Consider the following 24,947-nt stretch of genomic DNA (forward strand, 5'->3'; position numbering starts at 1 on the left):
CTTATGTATCTTGAATCATCCATGGGTCAGCTATGGGCTGGCTGGTCTAGGGTGGTCTCAGCTGGTAGACTAGGCTTTGCTCCATGTGGTCTCTAATCCTTCATTAGGCTACGCTGGGCTTTTTTTCATGCCAAACGTAGAATGTTTCTGACCAGACTCAGAACTGGCACAGAATCATCACTTCTGTTGTGTTCTATTGGCTACAGCAAGTCCGGAGCTAGCCATTCAGGGAGTAAGGAAATAGAGTTTATCTCTTTATGGAACAAGTTGCAAATTCGCATTGCAAAAGGTATGAATACAGAAAGGGGAAGAATAGACATCATTTTTTTAAGTAGTCGACCATGGGGCTTCTTTGTTTTGATTGGAATACTGAGTAGGTGGAAAGAAGCTGTCTGGCAATGAAGGCTGAGATTAACCTGACCTGTTTATTTTAAATTCAGGGAGTAGTGAGGAAACGCTGAAGTGTTTTGAGCTGGGAAAAACCATGTTCAGAAGTCTGGCTTTAGAAGGAATAAGGTTTTATGGTTGTGAGGTGAATAATAGCACAGAGGGGCAGGATGAAAGAGTGTCTTTTCCAATCATCTAGGTGAAAGAAAATGAAGGAAGGTTTGAATCAATGTGATGGAAATAGGAGAAGAATCAAGGCCATAGGCATGAAATTTCTTGCAAGGACTGATAAGACTGCTGATGGCATGTTAGGTGAGAGGGACAAGTAGCATCTCCTTTATGCGCCTTCCTTTTCCTCCTGTACACCAAACTCAAATTTTTAACACACATCCTCTTACTCTACATTCAGAGTTCCCAGAATATATTGTCAATTGTCACATGATAATGTGGCATTTAATAATTGGCAGGACACGACAATCATATTGTAGGGACATGGGACTGAGACCCACTGCTTTGATTTACCATTCTAATGAGACTAAGCTTTCTTAATTCATCCAAGACTGAAAGTTTTTCTAAGATTGAGGCTTTAGTTCATTTGGTAGATTTTTGTCAATGATTCTATAACTTCATAAATCTCTAATTTAAATTTCACAAAATATGTATTAAAAATAAAATGAAGTTGCACAAGTATTACTTTCAATTTTATTTAAATCAAATAATGTTGTGTTGATATGAAAAACTTTGCAAGAAACCACATGAATGTTAAAGACAAAATTCGAATACCTAATTACCCTATTCTGAAATAATTAAATGCAAAGAATACACATGTTAAATTGCCATAAACATGTAGGTATTACATAACACACATAACGGAGTCATAAAACATTTTACACTGCTTTATTATAAATAATTGGAAACAATATTTCATTTTTCAAACCCAGACAACAAAATAGTAAATATCATGCTTTCTTTTTTTTTATTACTTTATTTTTGTAATATGAGTTTGGAAATAGTATTCCTTATCCAAAATCTGGTTTAAAAAAGTGTCTGTAGGAACACAAAAGGACAAAATACTCATTTTCTTTCCCTTAATTGAAAACAGTCGAGAAGGTTTTTAGAGGGAGAGGCTTGCCTGCTATGGAGGAGCCACCAAGAATAGAAAAATGGTATAATACCTACAAATATCACTTGTAAGGCCAAAAGGGGTAGAATACAGACACATAAATATAAAAAAGACTTGATTGTAGACTTTAAAACATATTTTTCTTGACAATGTGAATAGCTTTATTTTTGCAAATGGAGGAGACCATTAAGGCATAGTGGATCAAGTCACCAAGTTTGAAGCTGGCATTGCTATCTTGCCAACAACTGTCTCTTTTGTAAGAGAGGAGACCCAATAGCTTTATTTCAATTTTCTCATCCCATAGTGACTCATGTTTTAATAAAAACTACTTACTGTTATAACCTTGGACACTTAGAGGCAGAGAAGACTTCTCGAAAAAATGCTGTAGTAACTTCAAGCACCCCAAAAATTCACTTAAAATAGATTATCCCATAGGAATATTCCCATTAAGTTATTTATAGCAACTAGCAGTCAGAATTTCTCTTAGGTGACTATGATTGATTTTCTTTTTGTATATATTTCCTTTACATATAATAGTTTTGCCAATTTTTCCCCCAGATAATAATTTTTAAAAATTAAAAATTGCCTAAGGGAATGGCCTGAAGGAGAAAAATATTAAGAGTGATGCATTTAATTAAGGGATATAGTAGATTTCTTTGAGCATTTGTGTTTTTTTGTATCAATTAAGGACAATGTTGCATATTCCAGATTAATTAGCTATTAGGTTTATTGCAGATATAAACATGTTATGTACAATGATATTTATAATTATTTTTCATAGACTTCAAAGTGTTTCTTTTATAGACACTGGAACAGTGTGAATCTGGTAAGTATGTTTCCATTAATTAGCAAAATTTAAATTAGCAAGACATAACAGGGTGAGTATTGAAGTTCTAAAAACATTTTTAAAATAATGAAGTTACATGTATGTATACACATGCTAGTAGATACTGTAAAATGAACTGCTCCAGAGTACTTGGTTTTACTTCAACTTAATATACTCCAAAATATTGCTTTCCTGTATAATATCAAAGGAAATATTAAATGCATGTATATTATTTTAAGAACTTGATGATATATTTTACATTCTTTTAACTTTACTCAGGCTATAAATATATTTATATATCATTCAATCAGTTTTTAGAGTAAATGGAAACCATAGTATGGGGTGGTAAGTTTTCACCACATACATCCTTACTTATGTCCATTTTTTTTTTTCTGAAAACTGTATCAAAAATCAGAGTAATGGAGTTTGTTTCTACCACACAGTTATTGTCCATGTACTATAATTCATTATGGCTTACAAAAATGGAATTTTCATTTGGAGGTGGGTAAGCAGAAATCAACTAGTAAGTATGACACTGGAATTAGGCTTCTGAAATCCATTAACATTTAACCAACTCAGAGGACAATGCTGTTCTAAATTTTTATGAAAATTGTGCAACAGTATAATTTGTTAGTAGGTTTGCATAGATATAACACCTTTTCAGTGGTGTAATACATCTTTTCCAAAGGATTATGGCAGGCTTGTTTCTATTCTTCCTGTATATTCTCTTTTTCACTCTTTTTTTTTTTTTTTCCTGTTTTACATGAAATTAACCATATTTATCATCTGGCTACCATAGTTCCAAAATAAGGTCCAGTAGTAGTTTGAAGCACAGCAAAGCTGAGCAGGTTCTTCCCTTTTTAAAGCCCGACAGTCAATGGAGTTTTCTATAGTCAAGCCACGTGAGCACTGTCTCCCCAAGTAGAGACTCCTGTGAACTCAAAAGGCTCCAGATTCACAGTCAAGGACCTTCGTGACTTCACATAACTACCACTTATTGCTGGAAAGGAGACAATATTGTTTGCTTCTGAAGTTTTCAAGCACTTTCTCACCTGGCAGCTCCTCCAGATTTCTTTGTTGCTTTTATAATCACTACTGACATTGTGCTTTCAAAAATCTAAAGGTCGAATCATCATAGTTGTGGAACGTAAGGAGTAACTGGGCCCTTTGAAGTAGTGCCACTTTATCCCATTCAGTTTTCCATGGTTTTGTCCCGCAGTATAGAACATTCCGTTTAGATTGGAGGGGCCACAAGCATCAAACCACCAGCCTGAAAAAATAGTTCATGATAGAAGAGAGAAGGAGAGGCAACAATTATAAGTAAATGGAATATTTGGAAATCAATGGCATTAAGTGATGGGAAACTTGCTTGTTTTTGTTGTGTTTATTTGCAATTAGGAGGCATCAGTAAATATATCCTCAGTAGTGAAACTGTTTTAAATGACTTCTGATTTAAGATTTGTGTGACCCATCAGAGAGAGCAATGCTGTCATGGAAAGCAGCTTTCAGTGACTCCACTGGAACTCACTTCCTCTTGTAATGATGGGAAGCCTCTGGGCTTCAAGATACAATCTACATAAGAGATGGATTCACATGTAAGACAAGTGCAGTAAGGAAAATGTATATACCCATAAGAGGCATTCCATCTTAAGACTGTTACTGGGAATAGAACAATTAATTATTAGTAAAGAAATTCAGAAACTTAGACAAGCAACTGAGATCTAAATAGAAAGATATTCTCCATTTACTGCATATGTTTGTCAATAATTGGCCCTAAGCTGCTTCTAAAATTAATTGGATACTGTGCGATGACTATGATGCTCAAAAGGACTTTTAATTAATGTGCCCTCTCTGTAGCTTATAACAATAGAAAAAGTTCTGCAATAATAGCCATTCAGTTCCTGTACAGCCATATTTTGTCTATGGTTATTTAAGTGATTTCCAAACTTAGTAAAAAGAAAAACAATTTGATGAGTAACATGGAAATTCTGTGCTTGTATAGCTCTCTATAAGGATAACTGGATAACTCAGTTTTATTTTTTAAATAAATTAAGTTCTTAGATTTTTAGATAAAGCATAGTGTTTTTTCCTGTCTCCTGAAGTAACACTACTGAATCTTTAGGGAGAGATTTATGCCAGAGACATTCTGGCATACTTTTTATTTGGACACAGTTGACCTCTCTTAGATTACAGACTTATACCTAAGGGACTAATAGCTAAAGAAAGAGAAAGCTGTACAGCTGATGTTTAACTGTAACATGAGCACCATCTTGCAGAAACTTTAGAAAAAGTTAAGTGGAGAAAAGCTAGTTTTCATTTTTCAACTTTAGAAGATGAATATAGCTGGCTTGTGTTTATAAAGTCACACTAGAGGAGTAACAAGCTGCATTAATCACCAGTTCATACTGCGGAACCACAAGGTATGTCTTGATGAATTTGGAAAGACACTATATTCCATGCAGTTTTATCAACTGTATGCAAACAACATAAATGTTAATGTAGTCAAAACACGAGGGACAAAAAGGTTCTTGTTTGGCAAAGGAGGAGGAACTGCAAGTAAAATTCTACCTTTGTTTTTCTTAAGATTAATTCCTCTAATTTTTGATCAGTACAGCTGGTAAAAATGTGTTGTTTATATTATAAAAAGCATTCTAATATTAGTGAATTTATTTGCCCAAAAGACTTTTCCTAAAGGACTAAAATGAAACTCACAGATGAAATTCAAGTTGATTGCTTCTGTGTTTTAACTTTTCTCCTCCTTTTCTGTGACCTTCTTGAGGCACTTTTCCATTGCATTAATGAACTTTTTATAGTCTTTCAAATATGTACCATGGTCTCTCAAGCAAACACACTAACTCTATTGTTGAGACTGACAACGATTCATAGAATTCTCTTCCAAGTTGCATTAGGGTAAAATGTGTGTTTTTGTTTACGTGGTTTATAGAAAGTCACAAGAGTCCCAGAGGAGTACGGAAAGACAGACATCTGTTGCAACAACAGCCTGGCAATAAAGAGCACAGGCTGAAGAATGGGTTTCATCGGGAAACTTTGGGAAAACTTAGGAAAGAGACAAGAAACAGTAAGAGCCTGTGAGAGAGTCAGGTAAATTCATCTTGTGTATCTTTTTGAATGCATAAAGTGGGGTAATGTTTGCAATGAGTAAAATGGCATTTCGGAGACATTGAAAGAAGGCCAGTATGGCTGTGTCACAATCAACGAGGGGGATAGTCGCCTGAAGCTGAGAGGGTCTGAAGCACATCACCCAGTGTTTTGTTCATCACCCTAAAAACAATGGAAAGCCATGGTTTGTATATTGGCCTATCTCCTGTACTTAGTAGACACCTAACAAAGTTTGCTTCCCAAATGACCAGTGGGTCACTGCAGGCTTGTTAACTGATTGACTCTCTGATCGGTTCTCCTTGTGAAGTCTTTGTTGTCTGAAGTTTAGCTTACCAAAATGCTATATTTGATAGATACCCCAATATGTAATACCTGTCCTTATTGTATCAATTTTTTTCTTATGTATCCATTCAATATATAAATATTGTGAAACGTTGTTACACAATACTCAAGACAGAAGTAGTCCTTGCCTTCATGAAACTCACTTCTAATGAGAGAAACAGATGAATATATGTAAGCAGGCACAGAAATTACTATTAGGTTGGTGCAAAAGTAATTGCGGTTTTTGCCATGACTGTTATTGACAAAAAATGCAATTACTTTTTCACCAACCTAATATAAATTATGACTTAAAATGTCATGAAGAAAATAAGTAGGAGCTCTGAAGGAGAATAATTCGAGTTTTCACACTCGTGAAAGAAGCTGATATTTAACGAGACCTGAAAGAGGAGAGAGGCAGCCCCAGGAAGATGGGAAAAGACCCTGATAAGCAGAGTACAGCACCTGCAAAGGCAATGAGGAAGAAAGGAAGCTTGGGATGTGTAGGGACATCAGTGCAGCTGGTGCACAGTGAACAAGAAATGACTTGCAGGAAATGAAGGTGGAGGAATAGGCAGTCCTGGAGAGAAGTTCAATGTTTATGGAACAATTTGGAGTTTAACCAGCCTGCTTGTCCACGATGAGGCAAACAAGTAAAACATTCTCTACAGATGGGAACCACAATCGACCCAGAAGAACCAGATCTGCTAGGTTAAATGTTTCATCAAACACTGTTTAGAGCCCTCATTCTCTATGATCTTCCAAAGCTATCCTGAGCATATGTGACACCATAAAAAAAGAAGAAAATTGAGTCTAGAATCAATTCTGCAAATGTTAACCAATGGATAGAGATAGGGGACAGGAATTTTTGGAAACAAAATTTCTGACTTTAAAGCATGCACAGTTTTGTGTAGGAGACAAACAAAATGCTATAAATTGAGATGACAGCCACTAAACAAAGAGAAGAAGAAAATTTTATGGAAATACAGAGGCAGTAGGTGTTAACTGTCTGAGGGACCACAAAGCTCACTCATTCAACAGCTGCTCTGGGTCCTGAAGGATGGGTAGAGTTCACTGAACAGAAAGAGATTCTATACAGTCTGTACTCTGGAAGAGCAGGAGAGAGTGTCTGCCAGCAGGTTGGCTTGGCTGGAGTGCCAGTGGGTTAAAGGGTTGGAGAACATAGGGCTAAAAAATAAACAGGAGGGAGAACATAAAGGTTTTTATTACACCTTTAGACATTTTCTTTAGGGCAATGGGAAGCCTGCAGAACGCCGGGGCAGAAGTTAGAAGACCCAGACTTCATGCTTAATTCATCAATTAATAACCAAGAGATCCTACACAATAGTACCAATAGTATTTGATATTTATTGAATCGTTCATATGAAGGTATTTGTATGCATTTTCTCATTTTATCCCCCCAAACAGCCTTAAGTGATGTGGCAAATACCATAATAAAGATACTAATGCTCACGGAGTTTAAGGAACTGTTTAAGGTCACATTTATAATACATAGATTCTAAGAACTGACCAACCATTTTCACAGCACAGTTATAAGGATCAAATAAGATAATGCACTATTATAGCCTATAAAAAAAAAAAATCCTACTTAAGTGCCAGCTGTAAGTTATCTAGAAAATGGGGCAGAATGTTTAGGGCAGGAAAAAAAGAGACAAGACCTTGTGGAGCATCATAATAATTTAATAATAAAGACAAGGTTATCAGTGCCAACATATTTTCTTATTTGCTTAGTGGGGTTTATTAGAGAAATATGAAAATAATTAGCCCCAAATAAGTACAGTTGTACAATGTTCATGTTATAAAAACTTGGCATTTAAGCTCCTAATTTTTTTAAATGTTTCATTTTGATTTCATGACAAATCAAGGAGTTTGAAATGTTCAATTAACTCTTTATCTTAAGACCAGTGGGCCATGAATTCTGCGATCTATCTCAGAGCAATTGATAATAAAGATGATGAATTTAGATGGAAGAAAATGAAATAAAAGAGCAATTATTTCTCATGACCATTTCAGTTTTATTATAAGATATCCTAACTTCAAGGTAGTAGACGTAATTATTTCTGTGTAGGCAAGGATTGTCTGTTTTCTCTGACACATACATTAAAACAAACTAAATAATTTTTTCATATCAAATATTTCAAAGTTTGTCCACTTTCAACCTTTATTTTTAAAAATTAAGCATGGCCAAGTCTTTTATACACACATCCTGAAAATATGTGGTTTAAAACATTTTTTCAAAGCAGGCAAAAGTATAGCAGAGTCCTCATTACTCATACGCATTTCTTGTATTTATAAGTGATCATTGATACTCAGTACATATGATATATTTGCATGGGATGAAGATGTTCTATGAATATACAGAAGAGTATGCCTGAGTTTGCAGTTCCTCTCTGATAAGATACTGAATAGCTGAATTACATATTCTGTGCAATCCTGGGAAAATATTAACTTTGTATTTTGTTTATGGTTGGGAATAACAAATAAGAAATATCCTAAAGCAATTAATCTAGGGAAGGCACTTCAAGCCTAAAAGAACTCAACGATGCAAGCAAAAGATCGAAAAAGCAGTTACCATCTGCTATTGGGACAGCTGATAAAATGTCTCCAATTTTTTTTGTTTTGGTTTGTTTTGTTTTGGTTTGGTTATTTTGAGATGGAGGCTCACTCTGTCGCCCAGGCTGGAGTGCAATGGCGGATCTTGGCTCACTACAACCTCCGTCTCCCGGGTTCAAGTGATTCTCTTGGCTCAGCCTGCTGAGTAGCTAGGACTACAGGTGTCTGCCACTACGCCTGGCTAATTTTTTTTTTTTTTTTTTTTTTTTTTTTTTTTTTAGTAAAGGTGGTGTTTTGCCATGTTGGCCACGCTGGTCTCGAATTCCTGACCTCAGGTGATGCAATCACCTTGGTCTCCCAAAGTGCTGGGATTACAGGCGTGAGCCACCACACTCAGTCTCAAATGTTTTAAGGTTGGCAACTGCTGAGATGTACTTTGCCAAACATTTTTCTTCATAACTTGTAACCTCATGTATATTTTAATAAGAAATCTGAGATTCATGTTTCCAATTCATTTACACTTAACTCATTAAAATTTATTTTGTAATAACTATCCCAGGTCTTTTAAAATCATTTGTGCCTTTTATCTTTGAAGCAGAAAATTCACATTTGATCGCTAATAAATGAAACTTTGCCCAGAAAATAGGAATTTGATTCTCAACTTTGTACTCAGGAAGTTCAACTTTATTTGAACATCAGGAAACCTAATTCTTAAATTCTTCTGATTCTAAACAAAACATCTCTCAACACTTCTTTTCTGTGATAAAATGTACAGCAAAATGAAAAGGTATATCTGTTTTTGTAGATTTCTTTTGTTCGTTTTCAATGCATGCATTCTAATCAGCAGTACGCAAAAGAAGTTGCACAGAAATTAAGATTTTCATCTTTCATCACTAAGTAAGGATGAGTTTAAACTAAATTGATTGGTGCCATCGATGGGATCATAATGGAAAAAATCTCTTGGTGAGTTTATGTGGACAAAGTTGGCCCTACCCAAAGCCAGCCTCAAGAAGCAGCTGCATTGGTCTTGCATGCAGGAGGCAAAGGACCTTGCTAGAAGTCTGCATTCCTTCTGTCATCTCATACTATATCCCCTTCAGGCCAAGGACTTGTTTTTGTTTTTTGGGGGGCTGTTTTTTTTTTTTTTCTTTCCTTTCTCTTCTTTTTGTTCTAAATATGAAAAGCTGTTTATCCTGGCTAGGAATATTGAATTCATTCAAAACTTCTAGGTATTCTTTTACTGCCTCTCTTCTCCCTCATACTTCATTTTGCTTTTAACCATGTTTAAGTGAGGAAATGCTTGCAAAAAGATGCTGCAAACAGTACAATAGAGCTCTCTTTGAATGTCATTCATTTTGAATGTCATCATTCTCTTTGAATGTCATTCCTTTTAATGGAAGCAGTAGAAAGAGTAGATAGAACAAAGGCCTCTGGAGGTTGAGTACCTGCATTTAAATTCTACTTCCGACAAAATTCTGTTACCTATGGCAAATTATCTAACTTTTCTGTATCTCAGTTCTTGCCAAAAGTATTATTGTGGTCTCTATTTCCAAGAGTTTTTGGAAGCTTCATATAAGTTATTAAATACAAATCATTTAGGATAATACAAACATATCTGTTAAAAAGAATTCAATAAGATTTTAAATATTATTACTGAGTACAATACAAAGTTAATTGGTTATTTCTCATCCACTGCCAATCATTAAGCTTTGGTTGTAACCTTGCGCGAGAGGACTACCGGTTCTGATTCACCTTTTTCCAAACTTATAAAAGACATTTTCTGATACTCTTTGCTCTTTTTCTAATAAATGAAACTTTGCCCCAGAAAACAGGAATATAATCTTAAACTTTGCATTTTAGGAAGCTCAAATTTATTTGAAAGTCGGGAACCTAACACTCAAATTTTTACAATTCTGCAGTTTAGTCTTTTGGGGTTATTCTTAAGTTAGTTTCAGTCCTTGATAGTCACCTCTTTGTTCCTTGTTTGGGCATAGAAATACATGTATGTATTAGGCATTTTAAAAATAAGTTCATGCAAGAGTAACATTTATACTAACATTCATTTACTTTATGTCTTTTCACCAGAATAATTTGTAATTTTGCAATGTCATTTCAGAGTCACTGCTAGCATATTTACTCATCAAGCCAGTATTTATTGAACATATGCTATATGCCACACACTGTGGCAGTCACTTGGGATACAGTAGTGGACAGCACAAAATCCGTGCATTTACAAAACTTACATTTGTGTAGAATAGACTTACGTTTTATGTACTAAATATAGAAATTGGGTTGAAATAAAAGTAATGCAATGTAGATTTATATAGTCAATCTTACATTAGTCATATGGATCTTCTTTTCTCTCAATATTTTTACCTTGAAACTTAGAGAATTTTAGTTATCTGATCATGCTTAGCAGGTTCTCAAAAATGCTAAGACGATTATATTTTCCCAAAGATCTTGTCACTTCAAGGTCATACACCAGTTGAAAAAACTGCTGGCTTCTATCATTTTCTTTGTGTTCTTTAAGATTATATAGTAGGCAAAGTGAGCATTTATCAACTCTCTGCTGTTAGCATCTGGAAAGTTCTAGATGTACTAAGAAATTTATGTGTATGGCTTTTTCCCCTCTTTAAGGACTGAACTGGAAAACATCCTTTGTTAGCTTTAGAAAGTCTTGTCTATCAGTTAACATGGTTTATGCATTGGGAAAATAAATCAGAGTTTCTACTTCAATAGATTATTTCTATAGAAAGTTAGGTCACATTTTTACATAGCCTTTATATTATGTACTAAATATGGAAATTATATTGAAACTAAAGTAAGGAATGTAAAACAATAATGTATTTGTTTTTGTGGTTAGCAATTTTTAATAATTACAGTTTATGACAGATTTTTAGAAATAATTCTTTAAATATAATTTTAATAATTTTAGTTAACTGTAGCTTAAGCAAACTTTCAGAAATGCTGATTTTGAAAGCTCCTAATTTAGTACCAAAGAACGTTTTTTTCTGCTGAAGGTAAGTTTGTTTTGAATGTGACAATCTAGTAACAAGAATTTGTTATTGTCTTAATTCTAGAATCAGAATTTTTCACATATTTATCTCCATATACAATAAATCTATAAAAAAGTATGCATTGAATGAGATTACATTTTCATTTTCTTAATGTTAAATAGTAGATAAAACTATTTCTTTTACATTTTTAATGAAACTTATGCTCTAGCCTGTCTTGCTCATTTCTTTAATAGTAATTAACCCCTTTAATAGGTGCTCATTAAAAATACCTTAAATTGACAGAAGAAAGCTAAGAAATAAGGAAGTTAGGAAATGAAGAGCAAAGATCAAGTCCTACCTTCGGTCTAGCTGAAATACCTTCTGCTTTCAATTAAGCCTATTTCCTGCCATTCAGTCTTTTACCAATAAGGGTAATGATACCAGATTCTCCAACTAGAATTCCTCTTTGTACTTGAAGAAAACTAGGATAGTTAGTTGGCAATAAATCTTATTTTACTCTTAATTCCTTTTAGAAGAAACAAAGGAAAAATATATAAACAAAGAAGATAAAAAAAAGCTTTAATTGATAATGACAAAGAGCTATGAGTTACTAGCTTCAAAGAGTATGAAGTCTCACTGCTTAAGAGAGGCTATTTTAAACAGGCAACAGGCTCAAATACTAAGTTTAAAAAAAAAAAGAAAGGAAAAATCATTAGATGAGGAAAATGGCTCTAAGGGAAACTTTGACAGAATAAGTAGTAGTGGTGGGCAGCATCTAAGTAGGACCTAAGTTCCAGGCAATACTCCAGTTACCTGGACTGTCAATGATATTCATCCTTACGTTCTCCAGTTCTTAGCTATCTAAATTCCACATTTTAGCTTTCCATAATAAATAACTTTGCAAGACCTGGATTCTTTCAAAGGGACATTTGATAAGGTAATGGCATTTATTACAAAAACACATTTACTTAAGACTATTCCAGCCCAAGCAATAAGTGGAAATATTCTCTTCCAAACATACGTGTTTATTGGTGAGTAAGAACTGGGTCCAAGAATAATTGTGGATGAAAGAACATGACAAAGTTTAATCATTTAAAGCAGAAATAAAATCATAAATCTGAGCAGTGAAATTTTCTCAATGACAACCAAGATGTACATTCTCCTCTTTGCTTTACTCCATATTTTCATTATTGTGACAGAAATATGAACATATTGGAATACTCTTCTAAGGACACATTTGAAAGATTTTACTGTTGTTTTTTCATGTATTGTATTTATTTGGTAAGAAAAAATACCTGTAAAAATAGACATGGAGAAAATAATATTTCAATATTAAAATGTGCAGGAAATTGAAAAATCAAAGTCCCTTTGTCCTTATATAAAGTTGCTGACAATTTCCTTTATGAGCTCAGGGATGTAATAAAAAGAAAAATTTTATTTCAGGAAAAAGCTCAAGACCTACCTTGTGTGTACCATTAAAAAAAAAAAAAATCTTAGATTTGTAGCAACTACTTCTGGGGGTGAGGGCTGACGGAGGAGTCATAAAATTACACATAGGAGACTTTTTAATATTTGATAATGTTAAATATGATACCAAAAGGATATGTTCAAAGCTTAAGGAAAAGAATATGAGGCTGGGCGCGGTGGCTCATGCCTGTAATCCCAGCACTTTGGGAGGCCGAGGCGGACGGATCACAAGGTCAGGAGATCCAGACCATCCTGACTAACACAGTGAAGCCCCGTCTCTACTAAAATTACAAAAAATTAGCCGGGCGTTGTGGGGACGCCTGTAGTCCCAGCTACTCCGGAGGCTGAGGCGGGAACCTGGGAGGCGGAGCTTGCAGTGAGCCGAGATCGCGCGACTGCGCTCCAGCCTGGGCAACAGAGCGAGACTCCATCTCAAAACACAAAAAACAAAAAACAAAAACAGAAAAGAATATGATAGAGGCAGAATCATAATAGGTTAGTTTTGATAATATTGGGGCGGGTATCATATTGAAAAGATGTCAACATAGATGGCATGGCTGGGGTCAACGGGTTGTGATTTGATGATAGTAGTAATGGAAGGGTTGGCAATAGGAAGGAAGACAAAAGATTTATCCCAAACTGTCTGGGCACGGTGGCTCATGTCTCATGCCTGTAATCCCAGCACTTTGGGAGGCTGAGGTGGGTGGATTACCAGAGGTCAGGGGTTCCAGACCAGCCTGGTCAACATGGTGAAACCCCATCTCTACTAAAAATACAAAAATTAGCTGGGCATGGTGGCCCGCACCTGTAGTCCCAGCTACTCGGGAGGCTGAGGCAAGAGAGTTGCTCGAACCCAGGAGGCAGAGGTTGCAGTGAGCTGAGATCACGCCATTGCACTCCAGCCTGGGCAACAGAGTGAGACTTGTTCTCAAAATAATAATAATAACTATCCAAAACCTTCACTCCATACTTTTCCAAGCTCTATTCATTGATGAAGATAATGTCAACCTAATGATTTATTTCCTTGGTTTTAAAATTTGAAAGTTATTTCAAGAGTTACAAGATGGTCATTCACGTACTACACTCATTCATGTACACTACTACTTCACTAATTCATATACTACATTTTCTAATAGGTTTCTATGTGCCACAATCAGCTGTGCTAGATGTTTGGGATGAAATGGCAAACATTAACTGTCATTCATTTTCCTGAGGTACAATATAGAGATAAGTTTCTCTCCCTGCTATCTCACAGAGTGGATCTGGAGTTCAAGTAAGATAGTACAACATGTGCAGAAATATGTAATATGTTATAATAATGGTAGTAATGTAGTGTTAGGAAAGGAAAATATTAGATTTGAACAATTTTTTCCTTACTAATGAGAAAACATGTTTTGTAATAGAATTAAGACAGAAAGTATATTAGAACAATTGAAGGTGGTACTGATTGTTACTATAGTAAGAGAGAGAAGCAGCAGTAAAACTGTGAGAGGAGAAACACTGAAATAGGAATTTCTCTTACAATTTTGTTTGATGCCAACTCCTTTCCTGCCAGACCCTATAACATTCTTGAGCAATAGCATTTACCACTGGGTTTTATCTTAGTATTTCCCAAACTTCAGTCAGTCATGTATCAACTTCACAGTTTTGCCATATCCACTTATAACTTTTATTAATATGGATCAATTTTTTCTTAAATCAATTATTTGTTAAATACAGAATATTGTGAATGCATTCTAAAATGCAAGTTTATATCATTCATTTAAAGAGGAAACCAGCACCACTTACTGTAATAGAAGTTAGACATAGCCAGGTGCCAGGGTGGCTCATGCCTGTAATCCTAGCATTTTGGGAGAACAAGGTGGGCAGATCACTTGAGGGCAGGAGTTCAAGACCAGCCTGGCCAACATGGTGAAACCCCATCTTTACTAAAAATAGAAAAATTAGCAGGGTTTGGTGGTGGGTGCCTGTAATCCCAGCTACTCAGGAGGCTGAGGCAGGAGAATCACTGGAACCCGGGAGGTGGAGGCTGCAGTGAACTGAGACAGCACCATTTCACTCCAGCCTAGGCAAAAAGAGCAAAACTCTGTCTCAAAAAAAAAAAAAAAAAAAAAAAAAAAAAAAAAAAGGTAGATATAAAACTCATAAAATTAAAACAAAATAACATTATTTAATTTTAGGTATGTGCCATTGCTTAACCAAGGCTCTGAGACTACGTTTTTTTTTTTTTTGTTTTTTGTTTTTTGTCAAGAAGCGTCATTGGTAAGTGCTGAGGAAGTATTACAGATATGATAGCACCAAATTGAGAATTTCTCTGTTGGGCAATCATAAGGCTGGAAAAATATTTAAAATATACAAAAGGATTAACTTTCTTATTCTATGATATGATATTATTTAATGATATCTCCTATACTAGCTAAAATATCTTGCAATGATTAATATTATATAGTGTAAAACTCTGGTATAGCTGGTCTGAACTGTGTTACTTTTGGTTTAACTACACCTCTTTATTTTTCTTATCTCATTTCAACAAAATAATCAATTAACTTATTACATAATTGCAAAGTAGTTTGTAAGAAGTAATTGCTGTATATGCTGAGTTCCCAAACTATTGTTCATCTTACTAAGGGTATCAAGATGCTTATTTAGAAAGTAGAATATCTGGGACTTAAGGGACTAAAAAATGTATTCAGAACCAAGCTTAGCACACTTTCACTATTGATGTTGGGGGAGGATGCAAACCTCTAAATATGCTAGCAATGTCTTACACAAGAACGCAGGGTAAATTCGTGGACAGAACAAAATGATCTCTAGGGACTTGCTCTTAACTTTCCTGACCATAAGATCATACTCCTCTCTCATAGATAAGAAACCTTAAGCCCCAAACCAATGAAACATAGCTTAGAGAGTGGCCCCATAGGACTTACCTCCTGTTAACATGAGGGCACATTTGCACATACAGTTGTCATTATCAGCATCTTTAGTGCTGAAATCAGCACCGTGTAAGATCAGGCTGCTCTGTTTTCCTGCTGTCCCAGTGTGACCTTTTAAATACAACCTGAAGTCAAAAAGTAAAAAAAGAAAGATAAGCCATTCGACAGAATAACAGAACCCAGAAGACCAACTTGTTGAATGTTTGCTTTTTCATCATTTTTTTCTTTCTTTGAACTCAGCCCTTCCAACAAACCTTTAGAAGATGCAAGCTATCTGGACCAAAAGAACAAAGGAAGGAAAAAGTTTATGTCATTATGCATGCTCAAACTCATATGGTTCTCTGATAATGCAGGATCCAGAAAACATAAAAACCTCGGTTTATTTTTTAATACAAGTATTAACCTCTAAACCTAAATGCTTTTTACAATGTCAATTCAGCATGTCACTCTCTTAATCCATTAATATATAATATTGCAGATGTGCTAAACGTTATTAATAGCAATACAAGGAGTAAGTGTCATTGATTGAGGACTTGCTCTGTGCCAGGCACTATGCTAAATAATTTCCAGTGGTTATTTGGTTAAATTTTTATATTAAATCTGTGATCCCGATATTAACATCCCCAAATTGTACACCAAGGTTTAGGGAAGCTATGTAAGCTGGAATTTAGCTTGTATGAGTCTAAAACTCAAGCTTTGAATCATTATGCATTCCCTGGACAAATGTTTGCTGAGCACAAACTATATACACGTTATTGATCTAGGCACTTAAGACATATAAGAAAACAAAACAAAAAGGCATGCTTTTGAGGGACTTGTATTCTAGAGGTATCCCTAAAATTAAATTCAAAATCCCATCTGTTTAATATGGTATTCTTCGAAGAACCTATCTTACTATCTAGAAACATTTCTTACATAAAACTTGCGTTAACCTAGATCAGTGGCCCTCTAATGGTAGTGCATATAACAAATCATCTGACCTTTTGTTTAAAAGGCCTGTTTACTAATCCCAAGAATATTTGTTTTCAAATAGCATCTCAGATTTCTCTTTGCAGACTGTCCAAAGAGAGCATTTTGTCAAGTATTGTCCTAGAATCCAAGAACTAGTGGACAAATCACAATAGTTGCCAAATGTATTGCCTTGTCTGATGTCTGCTCATTTCCTACTGATCGTACATGCTGCTTTCATATCCTTCTGGGCAATGTAGTGCTTAGAACTAATGTAAACTTGCTCAAGTCCTTCAGTGGCTCCACAGGGCTTAGAGTAGCTAAATTGAAGTTGTTGTATTGACAGCTTGATGCCCAAGGTGTTCTCTGGCTAAGACTCTAGCCCCTCTCTCTCTAACTCTACCTAACACTGCTCCTGCATACCACCACAATGTTTTCATCAGAATCATGTAGTAATATTCCCTTCAAATTCATATAGGTCATCACCTGCATGCCTGGATCTTATTTATGAATATTATCCACCCACAGTATAGTTAATGGGTGATTCATATCTCTGTATGAATGAGACACTTGTAAAACCTAGGCTGGCTCTGAGCAAAACATTACACTACTATGAAATAGAATAATAAAGATCAATTAATATTTGGAGATATATTTCAACTTGTGTTTGCATCTAGGTATATGTATATATCCTATTGTTTGTGGTATTTGATATTATTTTTAGCAAAAAACAATATTATTGGATGTTTGTGCAATATTTTACAAATAATCTGCAGAGATTTTGAGCCACAGCAAAGTATACAAGTAAACCTCAGTCAGCTTTTGTTGGTTCCAATAATTAATGGAACTTTTGTTTCACAGTAGTAAAAATAATTTTCTAATGTTGAATTATCACACAAAAGCTTGTATTTTAAAACTCTGAGAGGCAGGCTACAAGTCATCGGTGATGCAAAATTGTAGAATTTTTTAAAGTGCCAATTCACATTTGAGGCTGCAGCCAGCCCAAATGGAGGTGGGTTTCACCAGGGAAAGTAAGCTGACAGATCACTAAAGGGAGTTTTGGGACATGTTACCTGGATGAATTCACCACCTTCCAGAGTTAGTGAGAACTTTCAATTTGATCACTCTTTTGGAGGTCCTCAGCCTCCCAAAGACAGACACACATTGGCAAAACAAACAGAGACTTTTGTCAGGCCTCCATTTGCAGTCAAAGTAGGAATATGGCGGGGACCCAATCTCATGGTCTTCTTAGAGAGAATTTCACACAGAAAGCCAAATTATAATCAGAAAGTTCCTTATTTGGTAAGGACAGAATCAGAATTGAGAGAATAAGAGAATGATTCCAAAATTAAGTAGCTATGTCTTTCCTAGCCTGAAATCTGCTCTACTGGGACCGGGAGAGTTTAGCCCATAAGCGCTCTTGAATGAGTAATGGCAATTTTAACTTTGATTTTTTGTTTCTCTGTGATTTGTAATGGCCTTCCTTCTTATGGTAAGTCAATGCCATTTTCTCTGCAGTAGCTCTAAGTTCACTAATAAAGACAGACTTTCCGTGATGCAATGATTTTCTATAGTGTCTTTTGCAGGGAATTCAGCACAGATGTTTGATTCTAAATAACAGACTGCTGGCTATGTGCTTGAATACATCATTTATACTTTTATCCTTTCACATAAGAGTTACAATCTAAGTCTCATAATTTATAATTATTTATTTGTGTAATCAAGGTAATACAAATGCACAATTATAAATTTCAGAAGAAAAGCAAAAAGAAGAAATAAAAATCAACCCAAATCTCGTCACTGAGTTTAACTACTCTTGTCATATTACAGATTTTTAGTATTTTCCTTGTTTCTCCCCACTAAATATAAAATATTATTTATTTTTAAATATACATGTATCTGAACACATTCTTATAACATTTTGAACACTATAAGTAAAGCTTCTGCTCACAGCCCCATTTCATCTCTCTCTTTAGAGGTATCCTTCAAAAACAATCTCTCCCCATGTGAAAATACAAATAGAAATAGAATTATACTTTACATGTTTCTGTATGAGATGATTTTCAAATATAATTTTATGACCACTTTTACATGCCATTACATTTTTTTCTCTAACATCATTGGGAAGCTATTATATGAATATATCATCAGTGGTCACAAGATGAAGGCTGCCTTCAGGTATCTCTCTATATGTGTGCTGGTATAGGTATTAGGATTACAATAAAATCCACATTTCTTTCTTGACCTTTCCCTGTATGAATGTCATCAATGCTATGTTAGGCTCCATGAGTAAAGAGATGTCTTTCCAGATCTATTTAAGACTTGGAGGTCAGTTTCTAGTCTTGGCAGCTCTTCTCTGGATTATCAAAAAAGATTTACAGCTAGTCTCATTGCCTTGAGTTTCACTCCTTCTTCCCCTTCCCCATGAAGTCCATGCAGCTCATTCAAAAACATGTATCTCATCATTCCTCCATCCTGGTTAAAGTCGCTCAGTTGTTCCTCCAAAATTCAAAGATAAAGTTCAAATTCTTTACTGTGGTTTGCAAGGCCTGTGAAGTCTAGTCCTTGTCTACTGTCTACTTCTTCCCATGTGTCAACCACTCCAACCCTCCCATGTCTTGTTATTTTCTGCACATACACATAGTGCTCCAGCCTTACCCACTCACTTATTCCCTCTAAGCAACATTCCTATTTCTCCATACATTTGCAACTACCATCCCCTCTTCCTAGAAGGTACTCTCCAGGTTTGAACAGCTGCTGAATTCCTATCCATCCTTTAAGATTTGTTCCAAGTATAACCTCAAAAAGCATCAAATCAGCATCTTCATGATGACACTTACTTGCTGTATTTTAATTGTCTTTTCACTTATCTGTTTCCCATAATAAACTGTGAGTTCCTTGAGGCATAAACTATGTTTTACTCATCTTTGAATCACCAGAATCTTGAAATCTTGAACAGTCTCTGAGATAGAGAAAGGCCTCAATGTTCATTGAATAGATGGATGATAGGTGCGCTCAGCAATTAATTTTTGGTAAGCTCAAGGTAGCAAGCAAAAGCAAACTCAAATATAAATAGCTCTACTATCAAAATATACTTGGTCCAAGTTTCAGAAGGACAGCTTTTACGTCTCATTTAGTTAGGTACTCAACATATCTACCTAGGTACCCACTTCATTGCCTATACAACTCAAATGATTAAAAAATATATATATGTAGGTGTGTGTATGTGTGTGTGTGTGTGTATCACATACATTATATATATATACACACACACATATACACTATCTCATATCCTTCTTATTTTTCGAGTTTTTTGTTATTTTCTCAGAGACTCCAGAATATAAAAACATGAGCAAGGCATTATGCAGATAGAGTAAAGGAAAAAAGACTATGTCTTGATTCCTATTATTCCTTACATTTTATTGAATGATTTATTTGTATTGTATGAATAGCCTACTGAGAACAATTTGAAAGCAAATTCAAAATAAAAATATGCTTAAGGTTAATGTTTGAGCTAAAATTATTTTTTAAAAAAGAAATATTCTAATGAGGTGTGAACCTAATTCCTTAAGGTCCTGCCTTGAATAAACATTAAAACATAAAGCAGAAGTGGAGAGGAGTTGCAAGATGTGCAATGTAAACAGTGGCATATATTGGTTGGAATGATGTACAAGTAGAAGAGAGACTGATATTTTGAGGAATAATGAATGTTTCGCTGTTCAAGACTTAGTAGCACTTGTAATTTACATGAAGTAGCATTCATCCCCCATGTTTATATCCTTAGCATGTCACAGAGGAGCGGCTTATGCTCTTCTAAGGAAGAGACACACAGTCTCTTGCACTGTGAGATAAAGATGAAATTTCGTAAAAATCATTTCTTCTAAACACTATTTTAAAAACTTTGCAAATGAGGACAACTGTGCTTCTGTGGAAGCAGAAGGACTCTGGGAGAAACTATATAGACCAGGATAGGTCCCTTGCACAGTTCAGGGGCTCATTCTTTCTTAGCAGCTCTTTAGCTAGCTCAGCGTCCCAATTTTTGGCCCAAAGCCAACAACCACAGCTAGTTATTTGATACAGGTAAATTAAGGACCAGTCACTCATTAATGCCAAGTATTTCTGTAATTAGATTAGGAAAAAAAAAACTTGTTTGAGTTGAGGCTCAAACAGAACATTTGGATGATTCTTTTTAATACTGGTTCTGGCTAATATCTAAAGTCCTTATGTGTAATTGACTATCTGTGGCTTTCTCTATGAAGCTAATAGTTGTTCCAAATAGACTTTCAGTTTATGAAAGAAAAATCAATATATAGGACGGCTTTGCACCTGACTACGGTGACAGTGAAGTGGAAGTGTGAAACATTAGTGAGACTACATCTCCCAAAATAACAGCCTGGGAATCCTGGTTATCTATTTCTTGAGTTCAGCCAGTGTAGACATGGCTTGTATGAAAGACGATATGTTAGAAGATAAAAACAAAATGTTCCTCCAGTAAAAAGCATTAGGGACAGACATAAGGAAGCTGTGAAAAAAAAAAAAAAAAAAAAAAAAAAAAACTCCAAAGAATCTCATTTGATGTGACCAAAAAGGCAGCCACAAAATAGAATTACGGCATTTAGTCTCGTCCATGTATTTTCTCTTAATAAAGAAAAAAATATGAGTCCTTCAGATGAATGACTATAAAGAATGTCACCATTTTTATTTTTTCAATTAGTATATTGTAGGAAAACTGATGTCCATTGAAATTAGTGATGATTCTCTAGTCATCTTTGATAAAACATAGTTACTCCTTGACAATCACTTTTAGAAATTTCAGTAATTATAAAGACTAAATCATCACATTTCTTAATGAATATAGGACAACAGTGAGTTCTATTACAGAAGAACAGGCTTCAAAATATCCCTACGTATCATCCAAGAGATTCTAGAACTTTCTTTTCTTTAAAATGGGCAGCACAATCTTATGAATCCAGTTTATTACTAATTTTGTCTACTTAAGAAACTCACTCTCTTCACATTTTTGCATGTTCACCATACTCAGGGGGCCACGCATCTCTTTCATGATCCAAGGCAGTGGGAGTTGTTTGTATGACAAATTGAAGTTTGGCCTCAACCCTTTAAAACAGTAGACAGACTCTCAGATATCTGAACTTTAAGGTCGTAGGTACTGACAAGCTGAGCAGATTTTTATTTTGGTTCTGAGCTCTCTCCCTGCCACCATATGGAACTAGTTTATCTTTCTCACAATTACTAAGAAATTCAGAATGACCTTCATGGTTCTCTTTCAGAGACTGGTAGCAATGACTCAATCTGACAGAGTTTCCTGACATGGTTATGACTTCTAGTTGCTGCTTTTGGGCTGTCTCTGCCATATTCAACCTCTCCAATCCTACCCCCTTTCCACTGAAAGAACTGGGAACCGTTAGCCAAGAGGGATGTCAGAGCATGTATGTTAGCATTGACTTTTTCACATCCTGGAGATATATTCTACAACTCTATTGTCCACACATGAACAGAATTCTGTACTTATTTGCAATAGCCTATCAGGGAATATGTGAGAAAATGCTAGAAAAATATATGAAGCAAAGTTAACACACCTACGAAAAAGTGAGTGAATATATTAAAGACATTCAGTTGTATGACAATAATCTATATTCCAGAAAAGAAATGTTTGAAAGAAGTTTCCAAAGAAAAGAGTATGTGAGTAGGAAGATTAAAAGAATTGATAATGTAAAGTGTGACTAACCAAGAATTAAGGCTGAGATAAAGACTTATAGATATCTAAAAACATTTTAAAAATATACAGATCAAGCAGATACAGGTAATTTGGTACAAAATAAGTTCTAATGAAAGAAATAACCATCTATAAAGCCAATAACTAAAACTTTTCCTTTTTTCCTCCTTCTCCACACACACAAAATGGAGAAATAAATAAGCCATTGGCTTCTGCAAATTAAGGCTGTGTCATGAACACTTGTGTCTGGAGAGACAGCATGTCATCACAGAGTTTGTGGTGTACCTGTCTGGGTTTGTGATCTAGCTCTTATTCTTTCTGATCCTCAGTTGCCTCATTGGTAAAATACCTCTACTAATAGTAATGTCCTGCCAATATTTTGTGAAGATTAAACAAGGTGATACCCGGAAAGCCCTTAAAAAGATTGCTGCATGCAAAGTAAAGTAAGTACTTGACCATTTGCAAAAAACAAAAAAATCAAAGTAATCAAACTTCCCTAAGCAATAACCATAAAATACACAGTAGTTTGATAAGCATGAGTTATGGGAATGACAAAGTCTAAATTACACAAGTATAAACATATATGACCTTGATAGACATATGTAAGTGTTCTGAGAGTGATAAAAACAATGAGATAGAGATACAGTTCATGAAGACAGGCATGGAGACAACAAGCCAGAGAAATTAAAGATGAAAAGGATCAATTTTCTCAAACCCATGAGGCCCCATATCCTTTGGAAGTTTTTCTTATTTTATATAGATGAAGAAGAGTACTAAATATGAAGGACAAGAAACCAAAAAGTTGCCTTGCTGATTGACTACGTGGTTAAGGTCTATGTTAATTTGACTCTAGATGGTCTGAATAAATATCCCTCAATTCAAATATTTATCTTTTAATAAATTAAAATTTCAGACTTTTGAGAACCTTTCAATTTTCTTGCCATCATACAATATTTTATTGACTGAATCCAATATATATTTATTTGGTTTTCCTTTCTTTACTCATAATTGATACTGGCAAAAAAAAAAAAAATCCTGGAAAAATCATCCATGCCAACCTAATCTTTAATTCTCACATCAACTTGCTGAAAGCTTTCTTTTTCTCATTAAATCTTCCGTAATTGGTGTCATTTGTTTTAACAGGGAATTGGATCATTGGGAATCACCAGAATTTGTGCATAATAATTTAACCATTATGTTAAGAAGGAAGACATCATCTTATTTGTTTCAGAAGCTACAGATGCCCTGCAGCAGGCATGCTATTTATGTTTGAATATGTGTAATGGAAGATGTACACAAAAGTGTGAAAAAATATGAAAAATGTTTAAGATAGTAATGGTCCTGGGAATCTGTGCTGTGATTAAAGAAAATAAATTTCCAAAGCTACAGACAAACCTCACCCTAAATGATGAAAAATCTTTAGAAAATAGAGTTTCACTTATTCTCTGATCCTAATATGATTGTTTTATATATTAGCTTGTATAACATCTGTATAAATTGTACTCTGGATTTCCATCTAAGTTTTGGATAATATACATTTTTAAAGTCTCCCCTTCACTTACAAACATTAATATCTTGTAGAATTTAGATAAAATGAGCTTATCAACCTCCCAGGTCTTCTCAAGCTCTTGACATTAGGAACAGTGTTGTCAGTAACTTTTGTTTCAAAACTCTGGTAAAATACAGTTCTTAGTGTTTTGCAGTGAAGACATGAAGCTTGCATATGCTCAAAACTCATGATAAAATTTTCCTCCAAAGAAAATAGCAAACCCACGTACTGCTATTGTTGTATGCCTTTGGATAGTGCTGACAGAGTGCTCTCTATACATCATATAGTTATATAATATATATAAAAGTATATATAATATATAATATAGAAAAGATATATTATATATATGATGTATAATATATAATATATGTATGTATATATATGAGATCTGTGACAATGAAACATTTCCCAAAGTTCAGAAATAAATACTCAGTGATTATCTGTTTTTAGTTCAAAATAAAATAGTTATTCTAGTATTCCTTTCCTTTTTTAAGAATACACACACACACACACACACACACAGAAACTGAGTGCCAAAATGAATTACGTGACAGCAAGACCCCTGTTAAAAACACAAACAGTCCCTTAAACATATTTGGATTCCCTTGGAGTCATGTGTGACTGATAGAGTCAGCTTCAAGTGAGTGACTCTCTGGTCTGACACTCTGGTGGTGCCTAAAAGACCAGGCCAATGGCCATCTCAGAGAGTTTATGGGTTTTGCTTTGTTACCAAAAATTAAGTCAGGACCTTGTAAAACTTGTGATTGAAATTGGTGATTTTTCAGTCTAAACAAATTCTCAGGAGGTAGATTTGTTCTCATTTTTTATTTGTGTTTAAAGAGCAATAAGAAACTTTCTTTCCATCATCCCCTTGGGGCAGATAGAGAGAGGAGAGGGTAAGCAAAATGTTGAAAAGCATTGAGATGCATTGTCTGAGGTTTCTTGCAAAGAGGAAATACTTTCCCTTGTTGT

General features: G+C 34.9%; 1 protein-coding gene across 3 annotated transcripts in view; it reads right to left on the minus strand.

The window, feature by feature from the left end:
- Nucleotides 1–1,066: 1,066 nt before the first annotated feature.
- ANGPT1 (angiopoietin 1) overlaps nucleotides 1,067–24,947 on the minus strand; it is a 268,345-nt gene continuing 244,464 nt past the window's right edge. Inside the window, exons 8-9 of one of the 3 annotated variants that reach the window (XM_010370816.2) lie at nucleotides 15,739–15,869; nucleotides 1,067–3,606 (exon numbers count right to left, since the gene is read on the minus strand). In XM_010370816.2, coding sequence (XP_010369118.1) covers nucleotides 3,446–3,606; nucleotides 15,739–15,869 — 292 coding nt within the window. In that variant the 3' untranslated portion in view covers nucleotides 1,067–3,445. The remainder of the gene's footprint in view (nucleotides 3,607–15,738; nucleotides 15,870–24,947) is intronic. The other 2 variants (XM_010370817.2, XM_030938246.1) reach the window with 2 other exon arrangements.

The sequence above is a fragment of the Rhinopithecus roxellana genome, chromosome 9 (genome assembly GCF_007565055.1).
Source record: "Rhinopithecus roxellana isolate Shanxi Qingling chromosome 9, ASM756505v1, whole genome shotgun sequence".
NCBI classification, from domain to species: Eukaryota; Metazoa; Chordata; class Mammalia; order Primates; family Cercopithecidae; genus Rhinopithecus; species Rhinopithecus roxellana.